Source organism: Phacochoerus africanus, chromosome 15 (genome assembly GCF_016906955.1).
Source record: "Phacochoerus africanus isolate WHEZ1 chromosome 15, ROS_Pafr_v1, whole genome shotgun sequence".
Classification (NCBI taxonomy): domain Eukaryota; kingdom Metazoa; phylum Chordata; class Mammalia; order Artiodactyla; family Suidae; genus Phacochoerus; species Phacochoerus africanus.
In genome coordinates, this window is record NC_062558.1 from 73,771,349 (window position 1) to 73,788,197 (window position 16,849).

The 16,849-nt window shown below is 53.0% G+C and overlaps 1 protein-coding gene across 9 annotated transcripts in view; it reads left to right on the top strand.

Moving 5' to 3' along the window:
* COL13A1 (collagen type XIII alpha 1 chain) overlaps positions 1-16,849 on the top strand; it is a 166,427-nt gene that overhangs the window by 127,960 nt on the left and 21,618 nt on the right. For 8 of the 9 annotated variants that reach the window (XM_047760405.1, XM_047760406.1, XM_047760412.1 and 5 more), the window contains 12 exons: positions 156-242; positions 1,754-1,807; positions 2,955-2,999; positions 3,425-3,493; positions 4,956-4,979; positions 6,675-6,737; positions 8,308-8,352; positions 8,699-8,851; positions 9,728-9,826; positions 11,435-11,479; positions 14,682-14,723; positions 15,712-15,738. In XM_047760405.1, coding sequence (XP_047616361.1) covers positions 156-242; positions 1,754-1,807; positions 2,955-2,999; positions 3,425-3,493; positions 4,956-4,979; positions 6,675-6,737; positions 8,308-8,352; positions 8,699-8,851; positions 9,728-9,826; positions 11,435-11,479; positions 14,682-14,723; positions 15,712-15,738 — 753 coding nt within the window. The remainder of the gene's footprint in view (positions 1-155; positions 243-1,753; positions 1,808-2,954; positions 3,000-3,424; positions 3,494-4,955; positions 4,980-6,674; positions 6,738-8,307; positions 8,353-8,698; positions 8,852-9,727; positions 9,827-11,434; positions 11,480-14,681; positions 14,724-15,711; positions 15,739-16,849) is intronic. The other variant, XM_047760409.1, reaches the window with a different exon arrangement.

Sequence of the window (16,849 nt, forward strand, 5' to 3'; positions counted from 1 at the left end):
TGGAGCCCACAGTCCCTAAATGTCCCCCCAACATTCAGCGCAGACGGAAGGAGCCGTCTGTTGCATTCACTCCTTTGAACCGTTGGGGGAGAAACCACGAGGATGGACCACCTCCCTCCAGGGTCAGTGATGGTTTCTCTACCTTCCACCCCCAGGGAGAAAAAGGCGATGCCGGCAACTCCATTGGAGGAAGCAGAGGGGAGCCCGGTCCCCCAGGGCTCCCGGGGCCCCCGGGGCCAAAGGTGAGGCTTTCCCTGGGGTCAGTGCTCCAGGCAGGTGTTTGCCTGGTGCCTTTATCCTTAGTGCATTTGGAGGACCTTGTGTCCTGGACCCCTCGGCTTCTCTCCTGCTCTAGTTGTGTGGTTTTCCCAGTGGATTCTAGAAAGGTCACTTGGACCCAGCTTCTGCTTCCAAGCTGAGAGTCTCTGACCATCCAGGAGACATGTCTTCTCTGGGGCAGGTGGATGGTCCCATTGATTCAAATGGCTAAGATGTAACCGTGTCAGGAACCAATACCTGCAAAGCCTTAACACAACAGGAAGGGCCCCTAGCCTGGGCCCTGAACCCATGCCGGTCAGACATGAGCTGGGCCCACCTGGTGTGGCGCACTGGTGGGAGGCAGGGTGGCAGCAGTGGGGCAGCTGCAAAGGGGGCCACCCACATTTTCCTTGTGTGGGACAGAAGCTGCAGTGGTAAGATTTTTCTCCAAAGCAGATGCCTCCTGCATTGCATGGTTTATTTTAGCAGCACAAGGAAATAAAGGGGGGACGATGTCTCTTTCTTAGCATAAGGAAAGGATTCATTACTCTGTGTGATCTGAGGCCATGCCCTCATTCATTCAGCTGACATTTATCATGGGCCTGCTGTGGGCGATGAGGCTGCGGAGAACCTGCCCCCGGCTTGCCCGCCATCCAGCAGGAGACACAAACCCACAATTCACAGAAATATGGTGTAGGGAGCAACAAGGAACCCCACAGACAAATGAAGTGGCAGGAAGAGTCCCAGACTCAGCCCCATGTGCCCGTGTGACTATGGCAGGAACAGGGCTCAGCCTTGCCACCTGGGCTCCGGGCCACCGCCTTGCTTAGTTGTCCCTGACCCCACAGGGCCTGGATACCAGGCACATCTTGGGTCTTAATTTAGGGTTGGGGAAACCTGGTCACTGATGCCCCTGCCTCCTGGGACAAAAGGGAGAGAAAACTAGAAGACTGTCCCCAGACTCATGTCCTCTTTCCAGGACCAAGCAAAATGCTGAATAAGTGAAATTTTTGGAGTGGAACCCCTCCTGCCTCTCCCTGCTCCTCCCGTATCAGCCTCCCGGGGCCCCCTTCCCATGTGCCCGGGGTCTTTACGCTCCCCTCTGTCTCCCAGGCAGGACCTGGTGAGGTGTGTAAGTGTCCCAGGCACCAGATGACCGGCTTCCTGCAGCCAGGAGCTGATGGCAGCCCCCACTTGGGGGTCTCGCAGAACTGGGCATGCGTGTGTTAACCGAGACTGAGGCGGGCCTGGCAGTGCAGCGCTCAGAGGTGGAAGGGAACAGACAGGGAGGGCTGCTAGGAGGAGGTGAGACCCGGACTGGGCCCAGGGGTGGAGAGGAGTCAGGCAGTGGGCTTCGGTGGGTTAGTGGAAGCCCCTGGGGAAGGAGAGAGAGGCCCAAAGGCAGTAACACATCAACAGCCAGACCATCTTTGCCCCTTTAAGCAGCTGTCCAGCTGCCCTGCATGTCTTCATCCGTCTCTCTTCTCTTGTCCAGGGGGACGCTGGAGCTGATGGCCAGGCTGGCCCCCCAGGACGACAAGGAGACAAGGTACAGAGGCCCCCAGATCTGAGAGCTATGGGATGAAGGTCAGCTTGGGAGTTCAAGCCTCGGCTCAGAGAGCTAGTGAGCCTTGGCCATGCCTGCAGCTGGGCCCCCAGGGCACAGGGTTGATGGGCCGGCCTCCTGCCTGCTGGTCGCCTCGGGCTTAGGAGAACTGCCACTGGGACGCAGCCTTGCAAAGACAGGCCCGGGATAGGGCACTGGGCTGGGGAGTGACCCAGAGCCCTGCTCCCTTCAGCTTCCAAGCTTCTGGTAAAGGGGGGGTTCCGCTTCCCCCAGCTACTCCCCGTGGACTAGTCAGCCTCGTGCTGCTGTGTCCTCCACAGGTGCCCTGTGACTGGGAGGCTGTGGATGCCGGGAGGTGGAGGGCAGGGGACCTGGACCCCGTGTGCTAGCCAAGGGCACAGTCAGCAGGAGTTGGGTTATATTAAAGGGTTTGTTTTCCCTCTAATTTTACTTCCTATTTGATTTTTTAAATTGTGCTCAGTCTTCCTGTTATCCCAGAACAATTGCGACTATGGTTTGCTTTTTGCAATTTATATTACTGTTTCATTTACTCCCCATAATTTGGTCCTGTTTCCAATAGGAACAAATCCCCCATCCCACTCCCACCCCCGACCCCGCTCCAGGAGGCTGGGTGTTCCTAACGCCTCACCCTGGCCCCCATGTTTCCTGCCACATTCGGGTCTTTCACCAGCACAGAGGTCCCTGCAGGAAGCGCCTGGGCTCTCCGTGGCAATTATCAACCACCCAGGCAACTGGCAAAAAGTTTCTGAACCCTTGTTCCTGGAGCAGCGTGGAAATAAAGAGGAGCCAAGGGTGCGGTCCCTGCTCCCAAGGAGGCAGCTGACTTAGGGGACTGGGGAGAGGTGGTCAGATGGGTGGAGTCACCAAAAACTAATGCAGGGCCGAAAGAATATCAAGTGCAAAGCTGGAGGGAGACTGGAGGGAGGGGGAGTGGGGACCCGAGCGGGGAGCCTGCGTGGAGCACACAGGGAGCTCTGCTCCCTCCTGGCCTGGTCTGAGCTGAACCTCCTGGCCCCTGGAGGGCCCCTAATGCATGGCACATCTGGGGATGTCAGATTCTCTGTACCTGGCTTTCTGCCCATCTCACTCCGATTTTGCCGTGCCACAGGGGGAGCCTGGAGCAGCTGGAGAACAGGGACCTGCTGGCCCCAAGGTATGCGCATCTCTTACGGGGAGTCCCAGCACGCAACTCACCTCCCTGGGGTCACAGTGTGGAGTGGCTTGTCCCTGGAGCCTTGGCGGTGGTGGGGAGGGGAGTCCTCTGGCCCCAGGCGGGAGGTCTGATATTGTAGCCACGACTGGACTCGGTGTTCCCCAGTTATGCCCAGTTCAGGGCTCTCACATGGAGTCTTGTCTATTGGTTTTGGACATCTGCACCCCCACTCCCACGCCCCAAGCATCCTCTGAGAGGGTTTGGAGCCCGCTGTTAGAGCCCCCGCCCCCCAATCCCCAAAGCTTCTCTGGATCCACCTGCGCAGCCAGTGTCAGCTATGGGCCCATTTGGTGGAGAGCAGGAGGTAGTTGTCCCCAGGTCCCCGCTGGTCCAGGCCCTGGGTGGAGATCTCCTTTGTCTCGTAGGGCTCCAAGGGTGAACCAGGGAAAGGAGAGCTGGTGGACTACAACGGGAACATCAGTGAGGCTCTCCAGGTGAGTGGGGACCGTCCAGGGGCCAGAGACCTGGAGGTACGCAGGGCCTCGGGGCTCTGCTCCAGGGCCTGAGGAAGGGGCTGCGCTGTCCAATATCCCCAGGCCAGGCTGCCGGGCAGAGCCCCCAGAACAATTGCTCCCTTGCCTTCCTTCCCTTAGCCTCCTCCGTGCAGCCCCCAGGCACATGGCTCCCTCCTTCAGAATCTGGGTGGCCCAGCTTTCAGTCTGGACCCGGCAGGCCTGGTTTCCTGGCTCTGGATCACCAAGGGCCATAACTGGAGCATCCTGGCCTCTGTGGGGTGTGGCGCATCTGGGATTCTGGGGCCCCATTTCTCCAGCCCAGGCTCTCCCCTTTCACACAGTAGAATCTGTCTTCCTGGGACCCGTCTGCCTCTGTGTCAGTATCCTCATACTTCAAGTTCACGTGGTACTCACTTTTAAAAGCAGGGTACCCTTGACATTTGGGGCTCAGTCATCTTGCCTGCAGGGTTGTAGAGGAAAGCTGTGCTGTGTGCTGGAGGGTGTGTAGCAGCATACCTGGTCTCCACCCAGGAGATGCCAATTGATGCCACCCACCCCCCCAAGCCATGACAACCAAAATATGTCTCCACACATTGCCACATGTCCCCAGGGGGGGCAAAATCACCCCAGTTTGAGAACCACTCTTTTAAAAGACACTTTTACGTATGTCAATCCATTTATAAAATGTACAATTAGGTTTTTAATGCCACAGTTGTCCCTTTAATTTATTTTTCAAGTGACTCCATATTTTGCTGTACCGTGACTGTTTGTTTAAAGGGAGGTACATCGGAGCCTTAAATCTGGGTTCTAGGAGAAGAGGGAAGAGCAAGGGAGGGTCCCAGTCAGAGATTAGAAAGAATGGGGGAGTTCCCATCATGGCTCAGTGGTTGGGGGTTCGATCCCTGGCCTCGCTCAGTGGGTTAAGGATCCAGCGTTGCCATGAGCTGTGGTGTAGGTTGCAGATGCAGCTCGGATCTGGCATTCCTGTAGCTGTGGCGTAGGCTGGCGGCAACAGCTCCGATTCAACCCCTAGCCTGAGAACCTCCATATGCTGCAGGAATGGCCCTAGAAAAGGCAAAAAGACCCCCCCCCCAAAAAAAAAAAAAGAAGAAGAAAGAAAGAATAGGGGTTGCTTCCCTCCCTTTCCAGTAAAGTAGAAGTTTGCAGTCCTTTTCAGGGAGTATCCAAACCCCTTGTAGGACAGCCTCAGAGCAACATTTGTGCATGTGGGGCATCCTCTGTCCAGTGATGACAAACTTCTGGCAGAGGTAAGGGTGGAGTGAGGCTGGGAGGCACAGAGCCTCCGGAGAGGGTCTGCCTCTCCTGTGCTCCTTTGAGAGGCCCCCCTGCCACGGTTCCAGGACTGGGCCAAGGGGACCCTCACTCCCAAGGGGCAGCTCTTGATTTGCTCTTCAACTAATCTCGTGGTGTTGGTTTTCAGGAGATCCGGACACTGGCCTTGATGGTGAGTCTCCCTCTTCCTCACTTTTCTGGGTCCTGGGTAGTGAGGGTGGTGGGGGGGGGGGTTGCTGGAGGCTGGGGAAGGGCAGCTTGGAAGCCCAGACTGGAGGTCTCACCTCCAGAAGGCAGGCACTGGGCTTCTGGTTAGGGTGGACCTGCACCTGAGCAAGGTCATGGCTGTGGTCTGGAGTGGCTTTTCGCCAACTCAACGGTGTACTTCCATCACAGGATAAATGCCAGGTCTCCTTGCAGCTGTGTCAAGAAAATAGAGATATAAAGAAGGAAATTTGTATGTTTCTCCTTTTACTTAACATTTAGCTAGTAAAGTACATAATTCTGAAAACTCAGGAGCAACCCTCCACTTTTGCTTCTTTCCTAGAAGTTAATTTCATTATCTGTGTCTGGAAAACCAGCGGATTCTAAGCCCAAATTTAATACCCGTGCCTACCACTGACAGAGCCTCAGTGAATATTTGAGGCTAAAGTGACTACCACCAGGTTTAACTTCCACGGCGAAGAGAGAGGCGATCACCAAGTTCTCAAACTATGTAGCATTTCCTTTCACTGAATAATTTTTAGCGGCCATGTGCTGCAGAACAACACAAACCCAGAATCAGGCACCAGTCATAAGACGCTCCAATCCCAGAAAGTGGTATTAACCACGTGATTCTGAAATCAAGGAGCTTCATTTGGAAACATTAAAATATACTATTTGAAATAACTCTTGGAAGCAAAACTTTCCTGGAAGCACTTTTTTTTTTTAATTTGTAAAATCAACCTTGAAGTCCTCGTTGTGGCTCAGTGGAAACAAATCTGACTAGGATCCATGAGGACACAGGTTGGATCCCTGGCCTCGCTCAGTAGGTTAAGGATCCCGCATTGCTGTGACTGTGGTGTAGGCCAGCAGCCATTAACCCCTAACCTGGGAACCTCTGCATACCACATGTGTGGCTCTAAAAAGACAAAAAAAATCAACCTTGTGCTATCATTTATATATAATAAAATGTATCCATTTTATGTGTAGCATTTGCTGAGTTTTGATAATTATATATACCCTTAATCCACCACCCCAATAACTCCAGAGAGTTCCTTCACCTGCCTGAGGAGTCAATCCCACACCTACCCCCAGCCCCAGGCCACCACTGATCTGCATCTGTCACTGTAGATTAGGTTTGTTTTTTATAGAGTTTCCTGTGAATGGAATCACACAGTCTGTGGGCATCTGCATCTGGCTTCTTTTGCTCAGTATAACGTGTCAGGGTTTCTTTCTTCCCAGCTTGGTTCTTTTTTCACTGCTGCGTAGTATTCCATTGAGTGAGTGTACCAGACATTCATCTGTTGATGGACATTTGGGTTGTTTCCTGAAGATATTTCTAAATCACTGTCAGGGAAGGTCATATTTGTCTTCATGGGGCTCAAGGAGGCCCCAGAATGTAAAGGGAAGGGGATGGAGAAGCTAATAGGTGGGTCTAGGTTCCCCACCCTTCACTTTAACCCAGACACACTCAGTGCCCATCTGCTTTACACTGTGGGGTCTCTGTGTTATTTCCTTTGGGGTGGGGGAAGAGTGTTCCTGCCATTGATGTAATGTTTGGATATGACGGATCTTTATAAACCAGCCTCTGCATACACCCGTCTGGAGACAGGCCACCCGTCCTCCATTGGAAAATTCTCCCACAGGTCTTTCTTCTCTTTCCTAGGGACCCCCTGGCCTTCCCGGGCAGATTGGCCCACCAGGAGCTCCAGGGATCCCAGGCCAGAAGGTAACACTGTCTTGACAAGGGGGATGCAAACCGTGCAGAGGCCTTGCATGTGTTTCTGAGCTCAGGACCGCACCGCTGTCCCTAATCTTTGTCCTTCTCATCTTCCCAGAGCCAGCACCACCACCACACTCTGGCCTGTAATTTTCTCCAGTGCCCCATGTCACCGCCCCACTCCCCCCACCCTTGCTGTCTGTCTTGGGCTCCTCCAACTCACAGCCCCTCTGATGTGGTGGAATCTGGGTCTAGACGAGCCCCGGCCCCAGCCAGACTCACAGCAGGGACCCAGCCCGCCATCAGGGCACCTGGCGCTTGAGCCCCCCATCTCACCCCCTCTCGATTCCTGCATTTGCTCCCTTTTATCCTCTGCCTCCCGCCCCTGGGATTTTTCTCAGAAGGCCATGCACGGTTGCCCCTCAGTCCTCTGTTCATGAGGCCTCTGCCCTGAAGTCCTTTCCCATCTTTAAAGTCTTCATATTTCTAGCCCAACATGAAGACCACCTCCTGCCTGAAGCAGCCCCTGATCTGGCAGGTGGAATTCACAACTCTTTCCTCTCGACTTGCCTTGGTGGTCCAGCTGGCTGGTTACCTGGCCTCAGAGCAGAGGCCACACCTCCTTTCTCTCCCTCCCTGACATAAAGAAGGAACTAGGGTTGATATGAAGTGAGGGAGGAGTTCCCATTGTGGTGCAGTGGAAACGAATCCAACTAGGAACCATGAGGTTGCAGGTTCGATCCCCGGCCTCGCTCAGTGGGTTAAGGATCTGGCGTTGCCATGAGCTGTGGTGTGGGTTGCAGACGCGGCTCGGATCTGGCATTGCTGTGGCTGTGGTGTCGGCCAGTGGCTACAGCTCCGATTCGACCTCTCTCCTGGGAACCTCCATATGCCACGGGTGTGGCCCTAAAAAGACAAAAAGACAAAAAAAAAGAAAAAAGATATGAAGTGAGGGGAGCTCCCCATGGGGGGCCAAGACAGGAAGGCTGAGTTTGAGGGGAACAGTGTGGCAGGCAAGCACCCCTCCCATGGAGTGTGGAACTGGAGCCCCGGGGCCCTGGGGTGGCAGAGACAACATGTAAGGCTGTAGCTAAAACACGGACTGTGGAGCAGGAAGGTCTGGCCGGGCTCCGTTCTTCACTAAGTGCTGGCCTTGGGCTCATAATGCTGCCCTGGGGTCCTTACCTCTAAAACAGAGTCAGTGAAAGTACTTCCCTCCCTGTGAGTGCTAAGGAAGCCTTTTGCATCAGAAATGCTGTGTAAATAAGATCTTTAGAGGAGTTCCGTTGTGGGGCAGTGGAAACAAATCTGACTAGTATCCATGAGGATGTAGGTTGGATCCCTGGCCTCGCTCACTGGGTTTAAGATCCAGCGTTGCCATGAGCTGTGGTGTAGGTCACAGACACAGCTCAGATCCTGCATTGTTGTGGCTGTGGTGTAGGCCAGCAGCCGCCGCTCCGATTCAACCCCGAGCCTGGGAACCTCCATATGCTGCTATTGCAGCCCTGGAAAGCCAAAAAAAAAAAAAAAAAAAAAAAAAAGGTCTTTTGAGAGTGACCTTTGGTTGTTCTGGCTGCAGGGGGAGATTGGACTGCCAGGGCCTCCTGGACATGATGGGGAAAAGGTAAGGACACTGCCAGACAAAATTCTGAAGGCAGTCTTTGCCCTGAGGGGTGAGGGTGAGGCTCTGGAGGAAGCCCAGGTGCAGGCTGAGGGGTAAGGAAAGGGGCAGCAGGGGGCCAGGGGGAGAAGCCCCACTGCTGGCCCCAGGGAGCCAGGCAGACCCAGGCTGGGATGGGCTGGGGCTGGTGGCCAAGGCCCGTCGGATTCCCAGAGGCATTTGGACAGGCTCTCAGCCGGGTCCAATCAAGCACCAAAGCGCCGAGTCCTTGGGCCCCCTCTTCTTTCATGTTCTTAGACCTCGTTTCTCTATCAGTGTATCTAACACGTGCTGTTGATCTTTTCTCGAGGGACCTCGAGGTAAACCAGGAGACATGGGCCCTCCTGGCCCCCAAGGCCCCCCAGGAAAGCCTGGGCCTGCAGGAATGAAGGGAGAAGATGGACACACAGGGAGCCCGGGAGAGAAGGGGGAGAAAGGGGAGACGGGGCAGCCAGGCCCACCGGTGAGTGCCAAGGCCACGTCACCCTTGGAGCAGGCTTCACTCCAAGCAGGACCTGGCTGTGTGCTGTGCCAGCAGCAGCCTGGAAACCTGGAGCCTGGAGCTGGGGACAGGGGGCTCAGCCAGTCTCCCCTCAGGCCATACTTTATGAAGGCCAGCTTCCCGTCTCAAGAGATCTGGGTCCTATTCTGTCATCTCCTGTCTGGGTCCTCTGGAAGGTCCCTGGGCCCGGCAGAGCCTCAGTTTCCTTATCTCTAAAATGGGGGTGATAATCTTCTCCCTGGATACCTCACTGGGTGGTTGGGAAGGAGATTAAGTCATGGATATAAAACTGTCTCTTGGGGTGATTAAGTCATGGATATAAAACTGTCGTGGCACAGTGGTTAACGAATCCGACTAGGAACCATGAGGTTGCAGGTTCAATCCCTGGCCTTGCTCAGTGGGTTAAGTAAGGATCCAGTGTTGCCGTGAGCTGTGGTGTAGGTCGCAGACGCGGCTTGGATCCCGTGTTGCTGTGGCTCTGGCATAGGCCGGTGGCTACAGCTTCGATTAGACCCCTAGCCTGGGAACATCCATATGCCACAGGAGTGTCCCTAGAAAAGGCAAAAAGACAAAAAAAAAAAATGTCTCTTGGGACAGCATGCAATGCAGAAGCCCTGTGCCCAGGAGAGGCACAGACAAGGAGCTTTAGCCTGAGCCAGCAGGGCACTGGCTTGACTGGGGAGCCTTCTCCAGCCTAATGGTTTCCATCTGTGAAATGGGCAGCACCCTAGGCGCTTTCCCTTGGAGGGAGGGCCCCCGCATGCGTGCCACAGCTGGTCTCTGACCTCAGAGTGATGACCGTGACCTTGACTAACAGAGATCTTTGTCCATCTGCAGGGTCTAGATGGCCCAACTGGGGAGAAAGGAGAACCAGGAGGGCAAGGGAGACCAGGAGTGACCGGATTGCCTGGCCCAATTGGGCTCCCAGGATTTACAGTAAGGCGAGGGGGCCGGGTATCATGGTTATCAGCCGGCCTCTGCAGACGAGGCCAAGCAAGCAAGGGACCCCTCACAGCTGTCACCTGCCTGGCAGGTGCCTGGTGCTACAGCAAGGCTGCACTGACCCACAGCCTGCCTGTCTGGCCTGAGGGGTCCTCTTGATGAGCAGCTACTCCCTTAGGGGCCATTGAGTTTGTAAACAGGGGATCACAGCATGGTGGCCTCTGTCTCCAGGGCCAACGTAGTTCAAAGGTGCTAGAACCTCAGACTGAAAGTTCTTTTCTTAGAAGTGGAAAGAGGAGTTCCTGCTGTGGCACAGTGGATTAAGGATCTGGTGTTGCCACAGCTGCAGCTTGGATTCGATCCCTGGCCAGGGAACTTCCATATGCCACCAGTGAGGCCAAAAAAAGGGGAAAAAAAGAAGAAGAAGTAGAAAGAGCCTCAGAGGTCAGGCAGTCCCACCTCTGACCCAGTGCAGGATCCCTCGAGAGCCACTGACTATAGCTGCTCCACTCATCTGGGACAGACAGATGGCTGGGGGCCTCCCGACTTGTCCCCTCCAAGCCAGAGGGCGTGCTCCCAGTGCAGTGGGAAGTTCCCTCATCACCTGCCCCCCATGGCCCTGGTTCTGCTTACAGAAGCATGTTTGCTTTCTGTAGCTGCAAAACAAGTCCCCACCCATTCAGGGGCATAAAACGGCACGCATGTGTTACGTCACAGTTTCTGCAGGTTGGGAGTCCAGGCACATCTCTGCGGGATCCTCTGCCCAGGGCCTCACAAGTTTGCAGTCAGGGTACCATCCGGCTGCACTCCCATCTAGAGCCAGGATCCTCTTCCTAGCTCACCACTGTTGGCACAATTCTGTTCCTTCTGTAGCAGGACTGAGTCCCAGAGCTCCTAAAGGCCACCTACAGTTCCCGGCCACACTGCCTTCCCCATAGCAGGGTCACATTATAGCAGCTTGTTTCTCCAAAGCCAGAGCCAGTGCAGGCTCTGGGTGCATGCTAGCCAGGCAGTGTGTGTAATATACTCACTTGTAACAAACTTAACATAGTGTGTGTTATCATTTGTATAACATAAGTATGTTATAATTTGCAACATAAGCTTATAACATAATCATGGGCATGACATCCCATCACCTTTGCCATATGCCATATTCTATTGGTGAGAAACAAGCCCCAGGTCTGCCCAGGGGTCAGTGCCCTGCAGGATCCATGCAGAACTTCAGCCTCTCCTCCCACATGCCAGAACCTCAGCTTCAGGAAGTCAGTAATCACAGGCCACATGTCCCAGTCATCGTCCTTCTGGCTGATGAACTCCGCAGCCTCCAAGGCGGCCTCATCTAGTCCTGGTCTGTTGTGTCGCAGATATGAGGGTGTCTGTCCCAGGCTCCCCCTAGTCCTGGTCTGTTTTGTTGCAGATATGAGGGTGTCTGTTCCAGTCCCAGGACGGACCTGGGACTTGTTTCTCACCAATAGAATGTGGCATATGGCAAAGGTGATGGGATGTCATGCCCATGATTATGTTCTAAGCTTATGTTACAAATTATAACGTACATATGTTATAATTTGCTGGCACCCACGCCATGTTGTTTTGTGCCCACAGGGAGAGAAGGGAGAACCTGGGGAGAAAGGTGACCCAGGAGTGGAGGTAGGTCGTGTCTGCTCTGCTATTTGTGGCATGGGGACTATAGGACAGGGACTCTGTCACGTTTCAGTCTCTCCAGTATGCATGGCATTTCTGTGCTCTAGAATGAGACTCAAGACTGCCTGGCATGGGAAGAGGGCAAGAATCTGAACCTTTAATGAGCACTAAAGGTTGGCGTGGACCCTCAGCTCTGCTCCACGATGTCCCCATTAATCTCGGAGGCATTCATGGAGCATCTGTTGTGTTCTGTTCCCAGTGCTACAGCCTGGAGACAGGAAAATACAGAACAATGCTGGGCATCAAACAGTCTTCAGGAGTAGGTGCTAGAATGGCAGCAGCTTGGGGAGTTTGGTGAGCACCCCAGAAGATGGGTCATTTGAGTGGGGTCTTGAAGACTCTGTAGGAGTTTGCCTGGAAACTCCAGAGATAGGGTCTCCAGAGAGAGGCATGATTCTTTTGAGAAGTGTGGTAGTGAAGGAAAGAGGAAAGAACAGCACAATGAGATGTAGTCAGGATGGAAGCCAGCTTCACATTAGATGGAAGGGAATCCAATCAGGGGAAAGAGCCAGGAAAGCAACAGAGGTTGAGGATGCATGAGGGAGAGGCTGTTTGGTGTAAGGGCGTGGACCACTCAGACACAACTGCAGAGATCATCAAGCTCTCTCAGTCCCCAGAGAGGTCTCCTCAGTCACCCTGCAAGGTCACCAAGCCCCATCTGCATTTAGTGAGACAAGCCTGATTATATAACATATATGTTACTTATTTGGAAAGTCTCCTAAGGAAATGCTCTGCAATTCATGAAAAGCCTTATACACAAAAATGTTCCTTCCAGAAGTACTTACTTTAAAGTAAAAATTGGAAACAGCCTATATTTCTAACAAGAAGGAAATGATTAAATAACTTATGGCAACAATACTAATGGTAATAATAGTTCTCATGTTGAAATGCTTTCCTTGTGCCAAGCCCTGCTCTAAGCCCTGGCTGTGTAGGAACTCATTTTTATTCCAGTCAATGCATAGCACATCAGCAGTGAAAGGAGGCTTGTGGGGAACATACAAAAAAATGGAAAAATGAGTTTCATGTTAAGTGAAAAAGAGCAGAGAACCAGGGAGTTCCCGTCTCGGCTCAGTGGTAATGAACCCAACTAGTATCCGTGAAGGCACGGGTTCGGTCCCTGGCTCTGCCCAGTGGGTTAAGGATCTGGCATTGCCATGAGCTGTGGTGAAGGTCACATATGCGGCTCAGATCCTGCGTTGCTGTTGCTGTGGTCTAGGCCAGCACCTGCAGCTCTGATTCGACCTCTGGTCTGGGAACCTCCATAAGCCACAGGTGCAGCCCTAAAAAGACAAAAGACAAAAAAAAAAAAAAAAGCAGAGAACCAAATTTTATATGCATATATAAAATATCATCAAGTATAGATATATTCAAATACAATTATGCATCAAAAAAGAGAGGAAGGAAATAGAGCAAATATTAGTATTACTCAAAAATATTCTTTTTCTTTCAATTGACTTGAATTTGTTAAATATTTGAATGGGTCTATTTCTTAAATTTTTTTTAATTATCATACAGGAAAATTGACTTTGGGGGCAATGTATACAATTCTGTGAATTTTAATACATACATAGATATATAACACTTTTTTTAAAAAAAGAAAATAGAGTTTCCTGGAGTTCCCTAATGGCTTAGCAGGTTAAAGATTCAGCGTTGTCACTGCTGTGGCTCTGGTTACTGCTGTGGCATGGGTTCAGTCCCTGGCCTGGGAAACTCTGCGTGCTGTGGGCACAGCCAAAATAAAAGAAATCAGAGTCTCCAAAACAGGGTTCCCTACAAGGAAGACTGTAGTATTTTGGAGCTGAAAAGTCCGCAGGTCCAAGGGACAATAGGGGTACCCTTTCTGCCAAGTGCAGGGGCTCCCTTTCTTGGTAGCCTGGTAAAGGGTCCCCACTCTGGCCATACTGCAGGGATCTATCCCTGGGAAGGCGAAGGTGCCCAAGCAGAGCCCGGAAGCCAAAGTCGGAGAACCCACTCAGAAAAGAGCAGACTGGTCTCCTTCCTGCCTCTTGAGTGGCTGACTGTGGACAAATGGAGGTCCACCCTCCCCAGAGACAGAATCTGCAATGAACAGCGTCTGGAGAGAGGAAGACCACCCTGGCTTCCCCTGTCTCCACTGGCCAGTCTGAATCTCTTCACTTTAACCTGCCCTCAAGGGAAATGGAACCCTACAGTCTCCATCCTGTTTGTTTGAGACCTGGGGAACCTGAGGAATGTGCTTCAGAAGCATCTCAGTCTCCCCCATGCCAGATAACCAGTCTCTGTTCCTTGAGGCTAAAGGTCTCAAATCCAAATGCCAACAAGGACCAGGCATGCAACAAATGAGTGTAAGAAGTCTGGGTTAAGGAGTTCCCGTAGTGGCACAGCAAAAACGAATCTGACTAGGAACCATGAGGTTGCGGGTTTGATCCCGGCCTCACTCATGAGTTAAGGATCCTGCATTGCTGTGGCTGTGGCATAGGCCGGCAGCTATAGTAGCTCTGATTTGACTCCTAGCCTGGGAACCTCCATATGCTTTTTGCCCTAAAAAGCAAAAAAAAAAAAAAAAAGAGAGAGAGAGAGAGGGAACAATAGGGATGAGTTCCCATTGTGGCTCAGTGAGGTAAGAACCTAACATAATGTCCATGAGGATGAGGGTTCGATTCTTGGCCTCACTCAGTGGGTTAAGGATCCGGTGTTACCAACAAGCTACAGCATAGACTAGAGCAGCAGCTCAGGTTCAATGCCCAGGGGCTTCCATATGGCTCAGGTGTAGCCAGAAAAAGAAGCAAACAAACAATAGGGAGTGGTGAGGACTAGGGTAAACCAAAGAGCTCAAGCTCCACCCGGGAGGGGAAGCGCTCATTCAGCTCCAGGCGACTTCCTGCCATGCATGAAAAATCTGGCACTGCCAGATTTTGTGGTTTAAAAAAAAAAATCTAGAATAGATGTTTTTGGGATATTTCATGGCATTTCCCCCCCCAAAAAAATGTGCAGGCTAATGAGTTGCTATGAATTTCTAAGCTGTTCTAAGCCTTCACTTGGGAGACTGTTGTGCTGCTAGTTCTGTCCTTCAGCCTTGCAGTTTCCAGCTGGACCCTGGGCCATGTCAGAAGCAGAACCACTTAGAGTATAGCAGGGGGTGGGCTCACTGTCTCCCTTTGGCTTCTAGGTTCCTGGACCACCAGGGCCAGAGGGGCCTCCGGGACCTCCGGTAAGTCTGGAGGGCTTGTCTGTGTTTCAGTCCACTGTGCTTACGTTCCTGATGCCCCCACCCCCACCCCCACAGCAGTCCCTGGGCTTAGTCTCGGCCTTAGGTACCATCACCTTCTGCCTCCAGGGTGAGATGTTCACATCCCCCTGCCCCTCCCTGCCCCTCTTCCCTCCCACCTTAAACGGGCATCATCTCTGTGACACTGGGGAGCCTGGGCATTGCCCAGTTTCCTGGAAACCGTTGACGGGCATGGCAGCCCCAGGGTCTGGTCCAGCCCTCCTGCAGCAGTTGGAGTCCCTCTGTCACTAAGTTCTGCCCTTTGCCATCAGACACCTACTCCTCTCCTTCCTTTTTTCCCACTAACCAGTCAGCAAGCAGACCAGGATTGAAATAGAAAGTGACCCATTCAAAACCAGCCCCACTAAATTGGCCTTTCCACAGTTTCCGATGTTAAGGCACCTTTAGAGGGACCCCTATGTGTTGTGCTTAGAGCACCCCCAACCATCCCAAACCAACAGATGCTGGTCCTTGCTTCTGTGGGGTTCACAGTCCCTGTGGCAATGGGTCATCCTTTGTCACTGGTACAAGTGGTAGAAATAGTAATACTGACAGTAGCCACCATGTGTTGACACCTAACTATGTGCCAGATGCTACTCTAAGCACTTGGCACACATACACATTAATTTATTCAACTTTTCCTGTGTTCCCCTTGTGAGGTTCCAAATCTTCTCTCAGGAGTCAACGATGGGGGCCACAGAGAGATTCTCGGTCATTCCCTGGCTGGGGAAGCCTGGCTCGGACCCCATCCCAGGAAGCCCCAAGTACGACGCACTCCCCCCCTTAGCATTCCCTTCTACCTCCCCTGGGCAGGGACCCCAGGCCAGGTTCTCTACCCTAAGCCCTTGCTCTTTTGTGGTCCGTGTGGACAAGGAAGTTGGCGTACCCAGAAATGGAGTTCAAAGGTGCCTTGTTTTGATTCCAAATACAGGGGCTCCAAGGCGTTCCTGGACCAAAGGTAAGAAGAGGTCACGTGACAGGGACTGGGTCAGGAGGTGGGGGAAGGGGCTGTATCAGTGAGGGCAGGAAAGCCGGAAAGTGCTTCAGAGGCAGGGGGCCCAGCTGGCCCCTTCCCTGAGCAGAATCATGTGACACCTCAGCCAGTGGAGTACAGTTAGGACAGAATGCGTCCTAATACCCATCATTGACCCCAGGCATGCTTTAGATTTAGAACTTTCCCATCCATCAATCGCCCCTTTGGGGTGACAGGTTAGATTTTTAGCAAACGATGGCGTTCTTTTCCCCATGTAACCAGCTCCAGGCCCTTCACTCACCTGAAAGTATACATGAGAGACAGAGGGTGGCACAGCACAGGAGCCCTTCCCGGGACCAAGCCCACTGGACCCTGGCCTGGATCTCCCCAAACCTCTCCTCCCCGCCCCCCATGGACAAAGGGGCTGATGGCATGACAACAGCCCTTGCCTCCTGCAAGGACACTCTCCAGGGGACTCTTAGGCAGTTTCTTCTCCCAGTTAGTGGCATTTCAGGCATTTGCCAACAGGTCTCCACAGGGTCCCAGGTTTTCTGCTGTGCGATTGGTCACCCATGCCAAAGCCTGGCCTGGGACTGACCTGTGGGTTTGTCTCTACTCCTCCCATCCCTTTTCCCTCTGAGGACCTCAGGGTTACCCCAGAGATACAAGAGACTCTGTTTTTTTGTTTGTTTGCTTTTTAGGGCCACACCCGCAGCATATGGAGGTTCCCAGGCTAGGGGTCCAATAGGAACTAGAGCTGCCGGCCTATGCCAGAGCCACAGCAACACGGGATCCAAGCCACATCTGCAACCCACACCACAGCTCACAGCAACGCAGGATCCTTAACCCACTGATCAAGGCCAGGGATCGAACCCAAAACCTCATGGTTCCTAGTTAGATTCGTTTCCACTGCGCCACGATGGGAACTTCAAGGAGAGTCTTAATGAGGCAGAGCCAGGCTAAGAATTCAGTGATTCCTGGAGTCCCCAGCCCCATCTCCACCTCCTCCCTCCTCTACCTCCCACCCTTCCCCACCACCCAGCCCCATCTCTAGGACCCCAGGAGGTAAGAATGAGTTGTCTGGGATGTGCCCCTC